At 58.7% G+C, this 21,038-nt stretch overlaps 7 protein-coding genes across 7 annotated transcripts; 4 read left to right on the top strand and 3 right to left on the bottom strand.

The window, feature by feature from the left end:
• Positions 1 to 35: 35 nt before the first annotated feature.
• P170DRAFT_441911 (SNG1 family protein) lies at positions 36 to 1,433 on the bottom strand (the record flags this gene model as incomplete). Its single annotated transcript, XM_024850425.1, has 1 exon — positions 36 to 1,433. One exon carries the CDS (start codon positions 1,431 to 1,433, stop codon positions 36 to 38), a length of 1,398 nt encoding a protein of 465 aa, XP_024708924.1.
• Positions 1,434 to 2,032: 599 nt separating this feature from the next.
• P170DRAFT_431445 (uncharacterized protein) lies at positions 2,033 to 3,835 on the top strand. Its single transcript, XM_024848038.1, has 2 exons — positions 2,033 to 2,686; positions 2,758 to 3,835. The coding sequence occupies exons 1-2, from the start codon at positions 2,450 to 2,452 to the stop codon at positions 3,622 to 3,624; spliced, it is 1,104 nt and encodes a 367-aa protein (XP_024708923.1). The 5' UTR covers positions 2,033 to 2,449; the 3' UTR covers positions 3,625 to 3,835.
• A 214-nt stretch (positions 3,836 to 4,049) lies between these two features.
• Positions 4,050 to 8,179, top strand: P170DRAFT_431444 (GTPase-activating protein). The gene is made up of 3 exons (XM_024848037.1): positions 4,050 to 5,196; positions 5,268 to 5,619; positions 5,680 to 8,179. Exons 1-3 carry the CDS (start codon positions 4,386 to 4,388, stop codon positions 7,931 to 7,933), a joined length of 3,417 nt encoding a protein of 1,138 aa, XP_024708922.1. The 5' UTR covers positions 4,050 to 4,385; the 3' UTR covers positions 7,934 to 8,179.
• Positions 8,180 to 9,018: 839 nt separating this feature from the next.
• On the bottom strand, positions 9,019 to 14,919 carry P170DRAFT_371733 (putative Rho guanyl nucleotide exchange factor). The gene is made up of 3 exons (XM_024845180.1): positions 10,280 to 14,919; positions 9,943 to 10,212; positions 9,019 to 9,872 (listed from the first exon to the last, which is right to left on the bottom strand). The coding sequence occupies exons 1-3, from the start codon at positions 14,597 to 14,599 to the stop codon at positions 9,141 to 9,143; spliced, it is 5,322 nt and encodes a 1,773-aa protein (XP_024708921.1). The 5' UTR covers positions 14,600 to 14,919; the 3' UTR covers positions 9,019 to 9,140.
• Positions 14,920 to 15,973: 1,054 nt separating this feature from the next.
• Positions 15,974 to 17,117, top strand: P170DRAFT_346811 (glycoside hydrolase family 43 protein; the record flags this gene model as incomplete). Its single annotated transcript, XM_024843588.1, has 4 exons — positions 15,974 to 16,246; positions 16,302 to 16,458; positions 16,518 to 16,549; positions 16,620 to 17,117. 4 exons carry the CDS (start codon positions 15,974 to 15,976, stop codon positions 17,115 to 17,117), a joined length of 960 nt encoding a protein of 319 aa, XP_024708920.1.
• Positions 17,118 to 18,112: 995 nt separating this feature from the next.
• P170DRAFT_504559 (putative lipase 2 precursor) lies at positions 18,113 to 19,638 on the top strand. Its single transcript, XM_024854210.1, has 2 exons — positions 18,113 to 18,591; positions 18,672 to 19,638. Exons 1-2 carry the CDS (start codon positions 18,157 to 18,159, stop codon positions 19,593 to 19,595), a joined length of 1,359 nt encoding a protein of 452 aa, XP_024708919.1. The 5' UTR covers positions 18,113 to 18,156; the 3' UTR covers positions 19,596 to 19,638.
• A 181-nt stretch (positions 19,639 to 19,819) lies between these two features.
• P170DRAFT_460015 (uncharacterized protein) lies at positions 19,820 to 20,803 on the bottom strand (the record flags this gene model as incomplete). Its single annotated transcript, XM_024851903.1, has 1 exon — positions 19,820 to 20,803. The coding sequence occupies one exon, from the start codon at positions 20,801 to 20,803 to the stop codon at positions 19,820 to 19,822; it is 984 nt and encodes a 327-aa protein (XP_024708918.1).
• Between the last annotated feature and the right edge of the window lie 235 nt (positions 20,804 to 21,038).

Here is a 21,038-nt window from a genome sequence, read left to right as displayed (position 1 = left end):
ATCGAACTACAACCCCAGAAACAAGCCCACACGCACTATCGGTGGTGATCCCCACCTAGCGGCGTTGGAAAGCTAGGACCGTAGGCCAGCTGCTCGAGGTGAATGGATTCGGCCGTATCGCGCCGGCGCTGCGGCAGGATTTGCTCGATGCTGGGATGACGAGATCCGGACTGCCGCGTCGCCTCGCCGTCACTCACGGTCGGAGCCGACGATTCGAAATCCTTGGACGCCGGCTGCATGGCGGCGCGCTCCGCCGCCACGGCGGTGTTGCATCGGTGATGAAGGGAGAAGATGGCGGTACCCAAAGCCACGATCCACCAGGAAAACATGATGGGAAGGGCGCGATGAAGCTGGCTCTCGCAGCCGTCACTCCAGATCTGGACGAGGACTTGGTAGGTCTCGTGCGCGGGGAGGGCGTATCCCCAGTGGAAAAATCCCGGGCTCAGTTCGAACGGACTGATGGTGCTGGCCACGTTCAAAATGACCCAGGTGAGAACGCAGAAGGGCATGAATTGCATAGGAACGAAGGTGGTGAGGATGTCCATGATGAGGAAGTTGATATGCATGTAGAGCCAGATGATCATCCATGACAGAGCGAAATGATTCCCGTTAACCTCCCAGGACTCCCGGAAGGACCAGATGTAGGCGACCATGCAGAGGGCCCCGACGAAGGTGTATGCGGCTGATATGCACATGCGTAGCAGCCCGTTAGCGTGCCAGCCTAGCCTAGTCAAGATCTGGAACTGGGACGAGATGCCGTTCAGGGCCATCATAAAGAAAAACTGCTGGATGATGGGCATGACGATGGACACCGTGTTGTAGAGAACTCGTGTCCCCTGCTCCGTCACTTTGAGATTGATCTCCGTGGCCTGGATTGGGTCGAGGAGAGCCTGCAGCGCAGTCGGACTGGTCAGGTTGGTGAATGGAAGCACCTCGGACGCATTCCTTGCGTAGTACATCGAGCGGGTTGCGGCGAACAGGGTTTGTAGGCTGGAGTAGACGGCACTCATGGACATGGCGGGATATCGGGCGCCGTTCCAGACGTAAGTGAGAGCGCTGTCACTGTTGTACAGGGCCTGGTCACCTTGCAAGGCCGACGTAAGGTTCGATGACGCCTGGGAATTGGCATACACGGCACCCCAGTAGTCTCCGCTGCAGACCGCCGCCCTTACCTCCCGAGGAGTAGGGAATGCTGCGGCGTCGGAATGCTGCAGCGTCGGGAAACTGTCGCCTCGAAGATTGGCATATGCATCGAGCACGGACTGGCCCACAGCACCGCCATCGTAGTCCACATATAAAATCTTCATGTTGTGGAAGCGAGTTGAACTCCGGAACTGGGTCGCATAGAGATAGCACATATTGGCAAGGAACAGGATCTGGAGCAGGACAAAGCTGCCCATCAGGGCCGAGGCAAATTGCTTACGGATCCCCATCTTGGATAGCCGGAGTCGATGTAAGTCGCAGTTCTTGCGGTGGTGTAAGTTTCGACAAGGAGCGTCGGGGAAATGACTTTTGATATATATATATATATATATATATATATTCATGGCAGTATCATATATACTAGACCATCAGCTATCGGGTTAAGGGGGTTCGGCATGTCGGAAGCCGAACACCGACCACAAGGTACTGGGGGAGAGAGTGTGGGTGGGTTGACCCTCATATCGAAGGGATTTAAAGCAGAATCGTTCCATCGTCGACATGAACGGATCCTCCACACTATCGCACTAGACCGGATGCGGGCTAGCGCGCGAGCTTATCACGGCGATCCCCCGCTGAGTCAGCGGAAGGCGTTCCCCGGCAGCCGCAGATGCGCACGGGATTTGTGCGCGAATTATGCCGGGGCTGAAGGCCGAGTACGAGTACGACTGGGCCCAGGGGCCGCTGAAACTGCAGGTGTGACGGCGATCGACGATGGACTGTCCGGATGGTCCGGGACGGAGGGCTGACTCCGTAGAGCGTACCTAGAGGACACTCTGACCTGGAGACAGCCTGCTCACCCACAGATGCCTTGACAAACCACGCGACGCCGCACAAATCCAGCGGCGGAGGATGGTCTGCGCCAGATGCCTGAGGGCCTGAGGCCGGCAGACGGTCTATTCCGGGCATTCACGTGACCAGCCCAATCGGGGCTCCACGCGTGATGCGTCCGCTAAGCCCGATCGGGACAAGCGCCGAGTAGCCGCTGCGTCACCTGCTCCGCCCGGTGCCGGCTGGAGCCAATCAGCGCGGGCCCTGCCACCCCTTCATTCAATCCGGACTTCCAGTCGCCCCCTCCGTCTCGCTTTCTTTATCGCCGCTACTTCTTCATCATCTTCATCTGCTGCTTCATCATCGGGACCTATCCACTCGACTATCTCCCTGCTCTTCTGTGAATCTACACTGGTCTCTCGTTTATCTCTCGCGGTCCTAGCATCGTCGTAGGTACCATTTGCAGTTTCTCGCCACCATGATCGTCCGTCCGTTCCTGGTCGGGAGCGCCATCGCTCTAGGCGCCAACGCCTTGCTCGTCGTCCCCGAAGCCGAAGCCGACGCCGTCGCCCCTCTCGACGACTTGAGTCTTCGTCCGTTGGAGTCGTTGGCGGCCAGCCAGCAGGAGGTGGTTCTTGGCTGCACCGAATGTCCGTTCCGCGAGGTCGACGACAGTGGGAAGGTCAGCTGGACTGATGGCTTCGAAACATCTCTGGTATGTGCACCGCCGAGGGGAGGATGGTGGAATCTGCTCCGCTTGGAGAACGTCCTACTGACCGGATGCAGTCGTTGAACTTCTCGGTGGAAAATGGATTTTTGCTGGCCAACGGCCGCCCCATCTTCCCTCCCCCGCCGCCGACTCACCTCACTGCCGTTCAGCGTCGCCTGTCCGACGGCGAGGAGTCGGATCCCATTCAGCTCGGATATGCCGTGGAAATGATGCCGCTGCCGACTCCCCCCGACGAGCCCATGGACATGGTCGCCGTCCGCTTCACCGTACTCGATCTGGATGGCCATCCCGTTCCCCTCGACACCGTGGCCCTCCACCTCGTCCACGATTCGGCCGCCAACCTGTTCCTGGCGAAGGCTACCATCGAAGAGACCACCCCGTCTCGCGTGTCTTGGAGGCAGTGCCGGGGTAAGCCCAAGTGCCTGAGACGGCTCTTGTTCGATCGTATCCGCGCTCTCTTCCACGCCGCCCGGACTCGCGTGCTGGGACTCGGCGGGCCCCGTCCGCACTGCGGAGGCCGGCCCCATGGATTGGGACATCCTCCCTTCCCTCCTCACCACGGCCCCGGTCCGGAAGAGCCCTGGGCGGAGGGCGACATGGAGCGTCCTCCTCGTCCTCACCACCATCATCACATGCACCACGGCCACTGGGAACGTACCTTCTCCCGCGTCGTGCGCTTCATCGTCGTGCCGGCTATTCTGGGCGTGTTGGCCGGACTGGCTGCCAGCGCGCTGGGCATGCTGGTCGGCCAGGTCGTCGTCTTCCTCTGGCAACGCTACCGCCGCTCCGGCTCCAAGCGCTCGGCAGAACAAGGTAGCGTGGGCGAAAAGCAGGGCCTGATGACCGAGGCGTCGGATGAGCTGCCTCCGGCTTACAGCGACGAGGAGATGGCTCCCGAGACGGTGCCCGCGGACAAGTCTTGAGGCGTGGCATCTTTTCTTTTTTTCCAAGAACGAATTGAATAGGCTCGACCGTAGGATTTTGGCCGAACCGGACCAGGCAAACCGGGAATTGGGACAGAATGCGTACCTGGGGGTCTTTTTCTGGTTGTGTGATTGATTGACATGATGCAAGAACTTTTCCTCCTTCCTTTACAATGTATTTCGGGTTTACGTTTGTTTCATTTTCCTCCAGCTACGGCGAAGTTGTCTGTAGACAATTCCATAATTAATAAAAAAAAAACAATTAAATCAAAAAAGGGCAACGACGTCACGATTTCTCCGAGCGCAGGCCCGTCACGTGCGGCCCCAGGCACGAGGCGCGACCGCCTTCAGGCATCCCATTTGATGCAATTCCCCTCTCGCTCTCCCTCCCTCTCTCTTACTCTCTCTCTCGTATCCTCCTCCCTCTCGTTTTCTTCCCTCGTCTGCCATCCACCACCCCTCATCCAGCATGTTGTCTCGGTCTTTACGATGATTCCGGTCTCTGTCGTTCTCTACCCGTGCGCTTCCGTACATGCTCGCCGTCCGACTCTGATTCGCTCCGTCTGAGCTCAGCTTCTGCCGGGCTCGGCCATCAATAATCAATCAGCCTTACCAGCCACTCCTCACCTCCGCTAGGCCCCCATTTCCACACCACAGTCGCCAGGGCAAGAGACTGCCTCTCGAGCTCGTCTCGTCACCATTCCTTCTCATCGCTCATCGGTGCCCCCCTGGTGGAGGCTGCCTATTCCCCGACCGGCACCATGATGCAATGGTCGTCCTTCGTTCAGAAAGCCCAGTCATTCATTGACCCGGCCAACTTCAATCTTCCTACCCTCACCTCCACAGATCGCAATCCCTCGAAAGCCTCCTTGTTCCGCCAGCAATTTCGCCTGCCCGACTCTCAGAACCCGTTGCAGGAAATCACCGCGGAACTGGTCCTCCCGATCCCGCATACCTCCTCTCCGACCGGCCAAGGGGGCGCGTCGCGCAATCTCGACCGCGCGGGTAACCGATATGCGGGGCGACTTCACCTCAGTGAGCGATATATATGTTTCTCCACTCAACCGACGAGCTTTGCGCCCTCGGCCACTCTGGGGGCGTCTACTTACTGGGCCGGCCAGACCAACGGCACGGGCCCGTCAGGAAATGGCTTCACCATTCCGCTGTGTTGCATCCGCCGGGTGGAGCGGCTCAATAGCCTCAGCCACGTCTTCTCCCTGGCACTGACGACGTGGAACGGCGCGCTGGGGAAGCAGCAGAGCTCCGGCTTCGCCCCACAACGCTTCACCATCCAGCTGGTCGGGAGCAGGCAGGCCTGTGAACGTTTCTGTGATGGCCTGAAGAAGGGACTGCGCGAGGGCATGAAGGAGATTGAAAACCTGCGAGTCGTGGTGAATGATTGCTACTCGGAATACCTCCTTTCCGGAGCCAAGTCTAAGGGCCAGGATGGAGAAGGCTCGGAGGTGCACCAGCCACCCGATGCCGGGCTGGGAATGATCTTCCGCTACCCCGGCGATGCCCGCAAACTTCGGGATCGAAGTAAAATGAGATTGTGGGGCGAATACTTTCGAGGTACGACCTGCCGATCCCTTTCCCCTCTTCACTTCCAGAGCGTGTGTTAACTCCCTCGATCGCACCGGCAGAAAATGGCCGCAATGCGACTCTCATTCGGCAGCCCACTTTTCACAAGCTGATCCGCGTGGGACTTCCCAACCGTCTCCGCGGTGAGATCTGGGAGATCTCCTCGGGGTCGTTGTATCTTCGCCTGCGGTCTCCCAAGTTGTACACAGAGACGCTCTCCAAATTCTCCGGGCAAGAATCCCTCGCGATCGATGAAATCGAAAAAGACCTGAATCGCAGTTTGCCGGAGTATGCCGGATTTCAGAGCGAGGAAGGAATCGGACGGCTTCGACGAGTGCTCACGGCCTACAGCTGGATCAACGCCGAAATCGGCTACTGCCAGGCTATGAATATCGTCGTTGCCGCTCTATTGATGTATGATGCCATTGGGTTTCTTGCGCCATGACTCGGGCTACCGGCGCTGACACGTTCTAGATATATGTCCGAGGCGCAAGCCTTTTTCCTTCTTTCGGTGCTATGTGACCGTCTCCTGCCGGGTTACTATTCGACGACCATGTACGGCACGTTACTCGACCAGAAAGTTTTCGAGTCCCTGGTGGAGAAGACGATGCCGGTTCTGTGGGATCATCTCGCCAAATCCGACGTTCAGCTTTCGGTCGTCTCCTTGCCGTGGTTTCTCTCCCTATACATAAACTCGATGCCGCTGGTATTTGCGTTTAGGGTCCTCGATGTGTTCTTCCTGGAAGGACCCAAGGTCCTTTTCCAGGTTGGCCTTGCCATTCTCCGCGTCAACGGCGAGGAGCTGTTAGATATTCAGGATGACGGGTCCTTCATCTCCGTATTGAAATCATACTTCTCTCGCCTGGACGAGTCCGCTCATCCGCGATCCGAGAACCCCAAGCTGCGAGCGATTACTCGCTTCCAGGAACTGATGGTGGTGGCTTTCAAGGAGTTTTCCGGCATCACCCATCAGACCATCACAGAACAGCGTGACAAGCACAAAGATGCGGTGCTGGAAAATATCGAGAGTTTTGCCAAGCGAACCTCCATCCGGAATCTTGGGCCGGAAAGCAAAAAGTTGAGCATGGACGACCTGGGTGTGATCTACGACCGGTTCTACGAGGTTCTCTACGATCGGCAACAACGACAAAAGCTCTTGGACGAGGAAAAGAAGCGCCAGGAGAAGAAGCGAATCGAGCGCACTTCGATCTTAGGCCCTCCGGTGGACCGGGAAGTAGGTCGCGTTGGTCTGGGCCCCAGTCCGACTCACATGGACTACGACGCTTTCCGCGACTTCCTTGCTGGCACGGCCAAGTGGGCGGTGGGCGACACGCCTGGACCTTCTCGCAAGCAATCGTCGGGCGATCTCAGCTTGAACAGTCTCAGAGGGTTTGGGAAGTCTGCCGCGTCGTGGAACAAGCAATCGGAACCCGCCGATCATGAATTCATGCAGCGTCTGTTCCGGAAATGGGCCACGGATCCATCCGAGGGACTCAGTCTGCAGAACGTGGTCAACGGACTGGCGCGTCTCAAAGGACCACGCGATATCATGAATAATATCAACTATTTCTTCGACTTATATGATGATCACGGCAATGGCCAGGTAGATCGCGAAGGGATTCTAAGAATCTCCGAGGCATTGCTTTTCCTTTCTCGTCGCGGCTTTGACGGCACGATTAAGGCGACCCAGTCTATCGAGGAGCTTGGTGCTGCCAATGACCGTGAGCACCCAGATCATGACCGGTTGAGTACCGATGAAAAGTTCCTGGGAAGTGTCAGTTCGTTCATTCGCCGGTGCTTCGAGTATGCCGATCCCAGCAAACCGGAGGAAACGGAGCCGGAGAAATCCACAGACACGGAGGAAGCAGCGGACAAGCTGGGCTCATTCAGCATCGGAGAAGACGAGGAGGACTTGATCGACGTGGGCGAGGCAAAGACCGAGCCGCCCTCAGGGAACGACAGTCCCGAGGAGCAAACGAAGAAATCGGCCTCCGAGCCCCATACGCAAAGCACATCTGAAGCAGCAAATCCCGCCCTAGATCCCAACAACCCTCTACATATCACCCTCCCCACCTTCCGGATGGTCATTTTGGCCGACGAATTGCTCGAGCAATTCTTTGACTCCTTCTTCCCTCAGTCCTTCCGTCTTTCTGATCACCCGCACCCTGCCTCTGTCGCCAGTTCTCTCTCTTCGAACCTCACAACCTTTTCCAACATCAACGCCGCCAAACCACATGTTAGCGCGGCGTCGGGCGCCTCCGTTGCAGGCGCGTCGGGAGGCATCGTGCCCCCGGGCAAGGGTCTTCGCGGTGTTCTGGACAACATCGTCACGGACGGCATCCGCATGGCTGCCGAGGTCAAGAAACGAATGGACGAGGCGCAACGCGAGTTGGAGCGCAACGCACTCAGCCGCGAGGAGGACGAAGAAGAGGAGGACGACGACTACGACCCTCGTAATAGTTCGTCTACCCCCGCCATTGTGGGTGGCATCTCGAGCTGGGGAGCTGGCGCGTACGGCGCCGACCCCGAACGCCGCAGCGTCCGCGAGGCAGACCGTGATCTTCTGGAAGGGGCCGAGGTTGTCAGTATCCACAAAAAGGACGAAACCTCCCTCTTGGACGAGAAGGAGGGACACCAACCCGGTCCCTCAGAGGCTGGCAATAGTGGTGATGCCCAGCGGCAGCAGCATGCCCACAGCGATGTCAGTAAAGTTGAGTTCGAGTCATAAAGCACTACATCCGGCACATTCTGAGTGGGCTGAAATATTGCCTGTCGCAGCTCACTACTTCCCGCGATCCTGTTTCTTTTGCCTTCATTTTATTTTTTTTTTGTGATATTATCGCCCGACTTATACTGCACGCACGCCATTATATCTCCCATCCTAGACCCTCTTTTGTTTGCCTAGCCTGGTTTTCCGTTCTATCAGGAAGACCGATCGATGTATGTATGTACCGTTACGAACCGGAATTTCTAGAACTGTAGATTTTCTCTTCTGGGCGCCGCCTGTCTTGATCATTGAGGATCTCATCTCATAGATCACGACTTTGTATTCACCAAGTAAGCCTCTATTCTGCTCCTATGTAGTACCCGACTCCATTGACACATTGCCCCACGTTTGCAAATGTTCGACGTGCACGATTAGACAAAATATTTAAGTATGGTTGACCATTCGTCAGCTATATCAATCAACCCGGAGCAATCGAGGCACACTTCAATCCCTAGACTATATTCGGGGGCTCGTCTGCTGAAGTCGGCCTAGAAAGTTCAGAGCGTATGCGCTGTCAGGGAAATCCCAAATTCATCCTACAGAGCGCTGTTCTCATCCATGTGTAAATAGAGGAGTCTTTGATATCGAACATTCCGTCACTCATTTCGCCCCGGCTCGCCAGGTAGAGTACAACCGCTTCGGAACACAGCTTGTTATGGGGGTCAATGTTTGATACTCAGTTACCATGAAAGACACAAGTCTGTGCACATAAGCGCAGACAATAGAGAAGAAAGATAAAATAAAATGTACTATCCGTGGAACAAAATTATGTACAAGGGGGCAGTAGCCAAATCTTTCAAGATCTATACCGTGATATGAAGCAAATACAATCCAATATAGCCAAAAAGAAAAGAAAGCGGGAAAGAAAAGCGGGAAAGAAGAAATCAGAAATAAGAAACCTAGCAAGGAAGGAGGGGGTATAAAAGTTAGGGAAAGAATAAGAAGACATCGACCGATAAGCCAACCGCGAGTTCTGATCAGGACTCGAAGAAATTGCAGTGAGATGCTTGGCATGAACGGGCGCGGGTATAGATAGACATCAAAGTAAAAAATAATAATAAAAAAAAAAAAAAAAAAGAATGAAGAGGGAAGGGAAGAAATGAGAGGGAAGGGATGGAGATAATTCCGGAAGACATGCAGCAGAAGCACGCAAGGCAAGGACTCCAGATCAATCTTTCTGGTCCTCGTTCTCAATCAGTTCGAGAATGATCAAACTTCGTTCGTGCTCGGGGTGCTGCATGCAGATCTTGACCGTTCGTCCGCTGCTGGCCATGGAGCCGCCGTTAGACAAGCCGCTGGACAAGTTCACGGCACCGCCTGCAGAGGTGGGGACACTGTTGGCTCCGGAACCAGGCATGCTGCTGCCGTCGTCGAGGAGAACGACGTTATGACCCGGGATGACCTGACGCAGACGTCCATTCATGGCATTGCGGACCTCGACAAAGTCTTCATTGAAGAGAATCAAGAATTTCCCGTACAGACAGGCGGAATGAGACCGTCCCACAAATTCCATGACCACGCTACGGGAGACGTCGCCATGCTTGTTCACGTACACAGCACATTCGGTATAGACAACGAGGAACTCGCTGTCGCTCAACCGGAACATGCCCAACGGCCGGAGGTTGCTGATCCGAGTGGCAATGCCGGTCAGATGGGCCTGCGCCTCCGGAGCCTCCGATCGGAAATCCGGGACCGACCAGGTCTGTTTCTTGTCAAGCGTGAGGATCTCGATTCCGCGCTGGGTGGAAATTGCTAGCGAGGAATGGAACATGTTGATGCCGTAGCTTTCGGCCGGGATGTAGAACTCGTCAAACTCGCGGAAGAACTCCGTCTGCGAGCGACGAGAATGGAAGAAGCGCGTCTTGCTGGAGGACGATTTCTGCAGGACTGGTTCCATAACCTGGATGGGGGAGGGGCTGCGTTAGCGACTCGGATTCACAGATCACACCAAAACGGCGCATCAGACATACCTTGAACGTGGACGACAATCCATCCCGTTTCTTGTACATGACCAGGGTACGATCCTTCATATGGCCTGCAGCGAAGAAACCCACTTCTCGGTTCCCCGAGAGCTTTTGCGGTGCGCGTCGGGCAGAATCGCTGGTGGTTTGGTTTTGGACGCCGCTGGCAGGGCATACCACGTCCAGATGGTAGGCGATCAAGGACTTGTCAGCGATAAGAAGTAAAACGTTGAATTCCTCAAAGACGGCGATCTGAGTCACGCGTACAATCGGGATCGCCTGAGACAAGTTAGCATGGTGGTCCCGAAGAGTCCACGACGGAGTTATCTGGGTCAAGGAAGCATACCCGAATCCAACCCCGAGGGTCATTGTAATCGGAGATGTAGACCCCATAATCGGTGCCGATGGCACACATCATTCGACCGGGAGGCTGTTGAAAAACGGTAGCACAGTGGACGGCCGTCCTGCAGACTGGTTGAGGCCGGGGGCTGGCCGCGGGATACCGCAGCTCGACTTCCTTGATGGCGCGGTCTAGGGGGGTGCCGTCGATGGTGACCGACCTCGAGGGCGAGAAATCCGAGTTGGCAAAGGCCGTGTCCGCCAGCACACGAAGCCGGAAGGGCTCGGCATTCTGGGTGTAGAGGGCGGCCGCATGCTTCGTCTTCGCCTCGGTGATCTTATCACACCAATCCTGCCGGCTCTGGGCAGAAAAGGCGTAGAGGATGTACGTGCCCGCGTTCCCCAGGTGCTTGATCTTGAAGGGGTAGAGGATCTTGTCGTCCTTGGAGTTCTCCAGCACCGTGGTGGGCACCAGCGCCGACGTGCCGCCGGCGGCGTAGGGAGAGGGCACGGCACCGGTGCCTCGCGTGGCGGCCTGGGGCGGCGTCACCGTCGCGACGCCACGCACCGACGATTTGACCACCGGATCCTCGTTGGCGCTTTCCAGGACCAGGAGATCCATGGGGATGGGCAGCTTGGAGACGTCGTAGCTCTCGTATTTGACGGTGCGCGAGGGGTCCCGGGCCGTGACGGCCTTGGCCAGGACCAGGTAGTGATCGAGGAGGATGGCATGGGTGTCCACCAGGAAGCGGGTGCGAGTGCCCGGTCGCTGCAGGTCGCCTCGGAAGATGATCTCGCGGCCCAGATGCTCCAGGTTCAGCTCGACCTCATTCTTCATCTCCGGCCGCAGCTGCAGCTTGGACGACAGCTCCATCAGGTCCACCTTCTTGCTCATCTCGCCGACCTTGTTGTCACACTCCAGCGCGACCAGCTTGATCTCCTCGATGGCCTGGGCCACGTTGGCCTTCTCCTCGCTATCCTTCAGCATGTTCTTGTGGACGGTGGAGAGCAGGAGGGTGTAGCGCTGGATCCGCGTGATGGGGGCCTTGAGGTAGGTGTCCCAGCTGAGCCGGTTCGAGAGCTTGTGGTCGCGAGCCTGGTTCAGGAATTGGCGGAAGTGGATGTTCCGCTCGGCCTCCTTGCGCACCAGGTAGTTGGCATGGGGAAAGGTGGCGGCGTAGTCGACGTAGACGGACTTCGCCTTGCGGATCCACTCGCGGAAGATATCGCTGAAGCCGACGATGAAGGGACCCTGCTCCTTCTGGCGGTACTTGAGCTGCGCCAGCAGGTGGTCCTCGTTGACGCGCTTGACGGAGTCGACCTTGCCAAAGACGTCGTGCAGGAACTTGTTCAGGCGCTTGGGCGGGATGATGGAAGGCTGCATGCTGAGCAGCTGGTCGCGGTAGAGATCGCGCAGCACGTCTAGCTGGCCGATGAAGGAATCCTCGGTGGTCACCACCTCGTGCAGGTTGTTCTGGCGGTCGATCTCCTTCTTCGGGTAGGGCTCCCAGACCTCCTTGGGGACCTTGTAGAACGTCACCCAGTCCTCGGCCTTCTTCTGCGGCTCCATTATCTGCGCCTTCAGGTTCACCTTCTTCAGGGTGCGCATGCAGTGGTAGGAGTAGCAGCGGCCGAAGGCCTCGCCTTCCTGCTCGTGCAGCAGGGACGAGTAGCAGCCGGTGCCGGTAATCTGGAAGAGCACGCCCGAGAGAGAGCCGGGACCGAACTTGACCCACTCCTCCTCCTTCACCAGGGCCTCCTCGGCCAGCATGTTGGCGACGACGCGGGCGGCCAGCGTCTCGGCGTCGGCCATGTTCATGGTCGGCACCTTGTGGGTGAAGAGCGCGACGAGGGCCTCGACGATGGCCTGCTCCTTCAGGTCGGTCTCGTCCTCGCTCAGCTCGCGGATCCAGGCCAGCACGGCGCTCAGCGCCCAGGGCTCGGTGCAGCGGCGGAACTGCTCCGAGCTCAACTTGGTCGGGTTGAACTTCTTGCGACGGCCGGCGGGGATGGTGGGCAGGTCCAGGGCCATGGCGGCCGCCGTCTGCGCGTCCAGCTGCAGCGAGCCAGATTCCGGGCGCAGCGACAGCAGCTCCTGCTCCTGCTGCTGCTGCTGCTGCTGCCGGTACTTGGCCCGATCAGCGTCGGTTTTGGACCTGATAGGGGGGTCAGTACGCGGTCCAATCGGATGGCTCGACAAGGACGTCGACCGTGGAACTTGAGAGGAGGCGGACACGGTCGGCCTGTACGAGTCTGCAGCAACTGGGAGGTAGGAGGGAGTATACTGTGAAGCCGATTGCCAGTCCTCTTGCTCCGCGTGCCGGTACGTGCCGGCCGGCATCAGATGCGGCATCAGGCGCGCGTTGTTCGCCGGTTCCACAGGTGCGGGAGGCAGGGGTCGCATGCCCGGGTGAAAGAACAGATCCTCGGGCTCGTCGCCACGCTCCGATCCCTCGCTGTCCGAATGCTGCGAATGTTGGATGGGCGGCGTCTCCGCCTCCTCACCGTAATCGAAGCTCATGCGGCGCCCGTACGCCCCCGGCTCCGACAGGCCGCCCGTGCCGCCGGCGTCCACGCGCGCGTGCGAGGGCAGCGGCTGGAAGGGGTAGGCGGCGGCGGCGCGATCGTCGTCGGCGACGGGCGGATAGTCGTAGTCGTCCGAGTACTCGGCCCGATCGTCGGACGATACGTTGGAGCTGCGCAGCGAGCCGGACGTGGCCATGAGGCGGTCCCGGTCAGGGCCGTTTGCCGCCGGCACCGCCTCGTCCCGATGATATCCCATCTCGCCGTACTGGGAGCGTCGATAGCCGGCACCATATAGGGCGCCGTCGTCCGGCCGGGTGTCCGGGTGTGGCGAGGCGGCGCCGCCGGACGGATGCGATGCGTAGGCACTGATGATCGAGGCGTTGGTCTCGCGGCGAGATCGTTCCTGCAGCCGCTCGGCCTGCGCCTTCTCCTCCTCGTCCGCCATCTGCAACATGGCCAGTCCGGCGGCCGCCTCGGCGTCGCTGTCGTCGCTGTAGGCGTCGTAGTTGACGTACTGGCCCGTGCCCGTCGCCATGTTCCCATTGGTGTGCGTGTGACGCTCGTCGGGCGACAGGCGCAGGCCGGTCGCGTCGTGCTGCGCTATCTCGCCATCGCCCCGGAAGGGGTTGTGCTGCGTGTCCACGTGGAGGGGTCCAATCCTCTGGCGCATGGCCCCGGACAGCGGACGGTCAGCGGCCTGGAAATCGTCCGCCGCGTCGTCGAACGGCGAATGGCCGGCCCCGTTCGTCCTCGAGGTACTAGCGGCGTCGGCGTCGACAGGAGGCCCGGGCAACGGCCGGGCCTGCGGATGCCGGGTCAAGGTCTCGGCGCGGCGCGGCGAGTGTGGCGAGTGCGGCGACTGACTATGCTGCGTGGGCGGCGTAGGAAGCGAGCGGCCGGAACCTGGACGGGTGAAACTCAATCGCTTGCGAAAGGGGTCGTCGCCGGCAGTGGCATGAGCGGGCGGCGGCGGCGGCTGATCGTCCCCGACGGCGGCAGCGATTGTGCTCTCCGAGCGACGAGGTGACTGAGGCAGGTAGGGGGAGTGACCGGTCGAGTAGGCCGTCGAGCCGAGCCCGCCCGCGGCCAGGGCTCCTCCAACGGCATAGGCAGCACTGGGGGTGGACGGCGAGCCCAGGGGATACGCGGACGGCAGCGTCGACTGCGGGGCAGAGAATCCGTAGGAGCCGGCCGGGGGTGGACGTCCTCCGTAAGGATGCTCGGTGCCCCGGGGCGGCGGCGGCGGCGGCAGGTGTGGATGTGGCGGGGGGTAGGTCAGGGGCGTCGGAGGAGCCTGCGAGTAGGCGGCGGGATTGTAAGGCTGATGGCCGGCAGCAGCGCTGCCCCCGGCCGAAGCGGCGGCGTAGGCACTGCTGCCGGAGCCCGAGTAGGCCAGCGGATTGTAGCCCAGCTGCGACGGGGTGGACGGGACGGCGTACTGCTGCGGGTTGTAGGCGGGCTGGGTGGGCGAGGCCAGCGTCGAGGTATACTGATACTGGTAGGCGGAGTGCGAGGAGCCCCGACTCCGCGGCACCTGGGGCGACGTGGCCGCGGGGAGCTGGGAATACCGGGGGTCAGCCCGGCCGTAGCCCTCGGCAGCCCAGGCGCCGTATTGACCGTTGGCGGCGTCGGCGGAGCGAGCGTTGTGGGCAGAGAGGGCGGCGTCGTCGCCGACGTCGTAGCTGGGCATGCGGCGCAGCGGCGGATTGTGGTTGGAGGCGTAGCGGGCAGGTTGGGCGGCGGACGAGGAGGGACTATTTGGCTGGCCATAGACCGGATGGCCATTCTGATAGTGAGCCATGCTGACGGTCGGCAGGCGAGGCAGGCAGGCGAGGCTCGGGGGAGGGAGAAAGCGAAGACGAGAGAGGCTCAACAGCGGCCAGGGTCAAAAAAAGCCCACGTTCACTTCATTCCACGGTGGGGAAATCAATCAATAATAAAGTGGAGATGCGAAGGGCGGCAGAGCGAGTCACGTCGAGGGGGTAAAGAGCGGCATTCGCGAGGAGGGAGATGAAGGGAGTAGAAAAGGAGGAAGCGAGAGAGAGAGAGAGAGGAAGAGGGAGATGAGAAAGAAAGAAAGTGGGTGGACTGAAGAGACCGAGAAGAGAGGAGAAGGAGAGGAGAAGGAGAGAAGGGAAGAGAAGAGAGAGAAGAGAGAGAAGAGAGAGAAGAGAAGAGAGACGGTCGAGTCAGGAGGATCCGGCAGAGCCGCACCTTCGCCTTTCCGCTTTGCGTCTTGACCACTTTGGAGTCTTCGTTCTCTGGCGATTTGGCTCTTTGTCTTTGCTTTCTTTTCTTCCTTTTGGTCGCTCGTAAATGCCCCGATTCAGGCCGCAACCCGGTCGGGACTCGCCGGTGACTTGCGCTGCCGGGCGGCCACCCGCGGCAGCGGCGGTACCCCGGAAGTACCTGCAGGCAGCGAGGCAGCGAGGCATGAAGGCATGAAGGCATTCGTTTCAGACTCAGGCACCCAGGCACCCAGGCATGAGAACCGAGGCATTCAGGCATACAGGCATACAGGCATTCAGGCATGCAGGCATGCAGGCATCGGCCTTGGATGGTTTCATCTTCAACAGTCCGTCTTCTTTCTTCTTTCTTCTTTCTTCTTCCTTCTTCCTTCTTTCATCTTTCATCTTTTTCTTGCTTCCATCTCCGTCGCTTGAAAGACGTCCCGAAAGCCAATTCCATTGTCTTTTGTCATCCACAATCCATCATCCATACGACTCCGAACTAAACCCACTCTCAATCCTCTCCATACTCAATCTTCCCCACCCCCTTCTACACGCCTACTGCTATCCTTCATGCGGGGTGCCAAGATCCCCCCCGGAAAGTCGGTTGAATGTTCAATCAATTCCTTCGCCTCTGCCTTCTTCACCCCGTCGGAGAATTGCGATATCTGGATGCCCCGTCCGCGATCGGCAGCTCCCCTCCCTTACAGAGCTTCATGCTCCTGCCTCGCTGAGGGGAACGCCGGACAATTTTTGCATCGCCTCGCCTTGGCGATTGCATCATGCCACGACTCGATGCCCGCCGACGCATGCTATAAATATGCCTCGGGGGTGCGTCCTCCTCATCGCCTGCATCACGATCCCAGACATCAAGACTGCCCGCGACGATGAAGACCCTTGCGACCTGCATGACGGCCCTCGTGGCCCTGGCCCCCTTGGCCCTGGCCATGCCTCGACCCTCGACTGGCGCCCTTCGGAAGAAGGCCGATGCCGACAAGGTGGGCTACCTGGGGGTCTACTGGACCACCGACGACGAGAGCGTCTACTTTTCCCTGAGCGACAACGACGCCCCCTTGGATTTTGAGACCATCAACGGTGGCAAGCCCGTCCTGTCGCCCACCCTGGGCTCTAAGGCCATTCGCGACGCCTCCATCATCGCCGGCGTCGGCGATGACGCCGGCAAGTACTACATCATCGGCACCGACCTGGATATCGGATCGGTAAGTCAGCCTCGGGGACGGTCAGTCGATTGGATGGGAAGACTGACGAAAGCAGACCAACTGGGGGGATGCCGTGCGGACGGGGTCGCGCGGAATCTTCGTCTGGGAGAGCACCGATCTGGTCAACTGGACCGACGAGAGATTGGTGACGGTCGAGGACGAAACGGCCGGCATGGTGTGGGCTCCGGACGCCGTGTGGGATGCGTCTCAAGGTATGCTCCTTGGATGGGAACGCCGTGATGAGGACCTGTAATGAGGCTGACGACGACAGAGCAATACCTGGTGCATTGGGCATCCCAATTTGTAAGTTCTCATCTCTCATGCGCCGGATCCGGCTGCGAAAGGATATCCAGCTAACGAGGCTGATGCGTAGTATGCCTCCGACGACCCGGACCACACCGGGGATCCGACGACCACCCACGTCCTTCGTTATGCATATACTAGCGACTTCCGCACCTTCGGCGAGCCCAAGACCTACATCGATCATCAGACCAGCACGGTGATTGACCTGGCCTTCCTGCCGGTCGATGACGATACTTTCCTGCGCTTCTACGTCGACGGCAACACCACGAGCCCCGTCGTGGAAGTGAGCAACGACGGTCTCTTTGGCGACTGGGCCGCGCCGACGGGCAGCGTGCGGGACAGTGCCAGCTACGAGGGACCGTATGCCTTCTGGGACAACGTGGAAGAGGGCAAGGCGTATCTGCTCTGCGACCGAGTCGGCAGCAGCCCCGGAATTGCGGCGTGGGAATCAACCGACGTAACCTCGGGCGAGTTTGCCAGAGACTCGTCCAGCGATTTGACCTTTATGAGACATGGATCCGTGCTCCCCGTCACGCAAGAGCAGTACGACGCCTTGTCAGGTCTCTAGCTGTCAGAACAGATATAACTTGAATTCATCCTTGTCTACGCCACGCGCGGAATACCCGCGATGCACAAATGGCCCAGAGAAACCCATATTGCATCCCTTAAGACTATGCATAAGCGCAATCAGATCTGGCCTATACCCCAAGGTTTTGCCTGGCCGCTCCACTGGAGTTTTCATAGAAGACCGTTCTCTGTGTTCATATCGAGACTCAGCTCCGAGCGTTTATTCGCGACGTCCTAAAGCGTCGTGCCTTTCGTGGTCTGCCCCTGTAGTGTCAATGGACTGCGGGTTTGACATATAAATTTATTCAAATTTGAATTCTTGTTTCTATTTGTGTATTTGCGAGGAAGAACTAACGAGGACTGGTGGAGACGGAGAGGCGCGAATAGTCCACCCAAGTGTCCAAAACCGACTATCGAATATCTATCGATCGAACCCAGGTTCACCAACCCTTTGAGGCTTCGAGTCAGGGACACGAGCCCAACCAATACACGGATCAACACGGGGGAAGACGATCACTTCCTGCGCCGTGCTTAGTGGCATGAAGATCGCGAAAAGTTGCGGAACGCAATCTAAATAAGATCCACTCGGTGAACTCCCGAGCGGACCGGGTCGACGATGACTTCGGGAGTTGAGTTGTCTGTCTCTCAGATGGAGTGAACATGGACAGTCAATCATCACTGTCAATGGGGTCAACGGTAGCCTTTTGTTCCTAGGGAGGTGGACAGGTGTCGGGTAGGTCTCACGGAGATATAATCCAACATCGACCGTCGTGGAGACATCGACCTGGAGGCCCAATGAGACTTCAATGGAAACCATGTTGTTTGAGTTCGACTACCTGATCGATCTGCTATAAGGCTCCACGCTCGCCTATACCGCAAAGTCTGCTCTCCCTGAAGTTTCTAATCCCAGCATTTAATTTTCTTTCGTTCATCATGACCCTGTAGACCTCCCTTCCTCTTCAGTATCCGTGTGATTTACTCACCCCTAGTCTTTCATTGAAATCTCACACCCGTCCCTCCTTTGCTTCATTTCGATTACGATGATTATCAGTCTGCTCCGCGCAGGCCTGTGGGCCGCGTGCCTGACATCAATGACTTCGGCCCTTGTTCCTCCTAGTCAAGATCCCTGGTATCGCCAACCCGAGAACATCAGCGCATACGCACCCGGCGAAACGATCCGTGCTCGTCCGGTTGCCAGCGAGCTGGAGCCCTACACGCCGGTGGGCATGCCCATTTCCGTGGAGCTGGTGCATCAGTATCTCTATCGCACGACCGACAGCGTGGGCAAACCCATTGCCGCCGCAGCCACCCTGATCGTGCCGCACAATTCAGACCCAAGCAAGCTGCTGGCCTACGAGACGTTCTACGATGCGAACAATCCGGATTGCAGTCCCTCCTATACTCTTCGCCACGGGTCCTCCCATGGCAATGGAGACCTGATGCCCAACATGACGCAGCCCATGGATCTCGCCTTTGTAAGTTGTTTCCTGGCGGAAAAAAACCGTTCAAATACTGCCTTTTCCGGGCGCATTGGCTAACGGCGGTCTCTGCGTAGCTTTCGGCTGCTCTACAGCAAGGCTGGTGGGTGATCACGTCCGATTACGAAGGTCTGGACGCACAGTTTGCGGCGGGCTACCTGGCGGGATACGCGACGCTAGACTCGGTGCGCGTCGCCCTGCGCGAGGGCCCGGCGCTGGGACTTGCGCAGAACGCTCGATATGCCATGTGGGGATACTCCGGGGGCGCGTTGGCCTGCGAATGGGCGGCCGAGCTGCAGCCCTCGTACGCACCTGAGTTACACTTCGAAGGTGCGGCGATCGGCGGGCTGTTGCCCAATCTCACCTCGGCCATCGACACCATCAACAAGGGTCCCTTCTCGGGCGCCGCCTTCGTCATTGTGATCGGCATCGCCAAGGCCTACGAGGAGCTGCACGGATGGCTGGGCGAGAATCTGATCGAGGCTAGCCGGCACCAGTTCTACGGCTCGGCGGACAGCTGCGTGCTGGGCGAATTCGCGGGCGGCATGTTGAACGATATCTTCCGCTACTTCCTGCGCGGCAAGGCCTCGTTTACCGACGCCGTACCTTCGTCCATCCTGGGTTCCGCCGGCCAGATGGGCTCGGCGGGTGTGCCCCGGATGCCGATGTACGTCTACAAGGGCGCGTTGGATGAGATCAGTCCGATCGCCGACACGGACGAGCTGGTGCACCGCTACTGCGACGACTCCGCCAGCATTGAGTACCACCGCATCCTGGCCGCGGAGCATTTGACCACGGCCGTGTTCGGGTCGGTCAACGCGCTGCAGTGGCTGGCAGATCGATTGGCCGGCCACGAGGTTGCCAACCCCGACTCTTGTCGCACGACCGCCGTGCCGCTGATGGACCTCAAAGGTAGCGCCATTTCATATCTGGGATCGGAGGCCGTGGGCACTCTGACCTCGGTGATTGGTGGTCGTCTGAACTCGCGGCCGTCCAGGTGAACGTAGTCTACAGCTGCCTTGGTAGGAGGCCCGATGGTTGCAGTCACCGAAAGCCATTCGGTCTCTTAGCATTTATAAATACACACAAGTAATATCAGTTTTTCGTGCAGTTGGATGCGGCAATATGCTCGCCTCCTTATTCCTGCAGGATGAATCGTTCTTCTCTATGAAATCGAAACTAGCATTATATATTCAACCAACAACGGTCTGTTCGTGTTCCTGGATTACAGCTTGATGGCCACGACTTTGGCCGGCTCTTGCCTGCCCTGCGGAGGAGCGATATGTCCGCCACAGGTCACCACGTACAAGATGCTGCCATCGGCACTGACCTGGCCAGCACTGGGACCGGCAACCAGCGAGGAGTCCTTACTCCCTGCCAGCGTGGACAACTCCCCCGTGGACGAGACTCGTTGAACCAGATTGTTCCCGTTCGCCATGAGGTATGCGGTCCCGTCGGACGCCAGGGCAAAGTCATCGGACGGAGGGTCACTGGCAACCACGGTTTCCACAGGACCGGCAGCATGCCCTTGAGCGTCGAGAGCGACTCGGAAGAGTGAGCTGAGTGAACTGGAGGTATAATACACCGTCATTCCCACCGCATGGACGCCATTCACCCCCAGGGACTGGGCATTCGGCTCGAGCGAGTGACCCGAGAGCGCGACTTCATATTCTCCAGACGAGGGCTTGACTTTCCAGATGACCCCGTTGCGCGAGTCGGCCACTAGCAGTGTACGCGACTCGTCGTCCAGGCGAGTCATTCCGTTCAACCAGCCGGCTTCGGGGATGGCCACAATCGGGCTGATCTGCGGCGCGTCGGCGGCCAGATCCACTGCCCACAGCGAGAAGGATCCCGGGGTGGGCTGGCCGATGTCAGCGATGGTGACGTTTCCCACCACGACGGCGTAGCGATCGTCGTGCAGGTGTGTGATGCCCATCAGTGCGGTGGCCTGGTCGAATCGATGCACCAGCGACCCCGAGCCGTCGGCCGGATTCGCCCTCCAAAGCTCGGGCTCGTCCATGCGCGTGAGTAGCAAGTCGCCGCCGGGTAGGATGGCAAGATTTTCGATCCACGTGCCGTTGGCTTGGAATTGGAAGACGGTGGTTGCTTCTGCATCGCGCGAGAGAATCGGGGAGGCGGCGACGGCTGTGATAAGAATAAGAGAGACGGCAAAGCCGGTCAACTGCCGCACGCGCGACAGGATGGGCATGACGGGGTGGAATGAGACGCAGAATCAACTATTTAGTTGCGGGTTCCGAGAACTGCATTGCTTCCCCGGCGATTTCTCTCTTCTTATATGGCCAGGATGGAGACACGGACGGGCCAATGCAAGGGCGACAAACTATCGATTTACTCCCAGCCCCGGTGGATCCTTGCTTCCCACGCCCTAGGCAGCATTGCTGTCTACTCCGGAGTATGATCCAATATCTCGAAGACCCATCTCG

This window comes from Aspergillus steynii (assembly GCF_002849105.1).
Source record: "Aspergillus steynii IBT 23096 chromosome Unknown P170scaffold_1, whole genome shotgun sequence".
In the NCBI taxonomy this organism is placed as follows: domain Eukaryota; kingdom Fungi; phylum Ascomycota; class Eurotiomycetes; order Eurotiales; family Aspergillaceae; genus Aspergillus; species Aspergillus steynii.
Note: the sequence above shows the minus strand (reverse complement) of the source record. Positions and strands in the feature narration are given on the sequence as shown.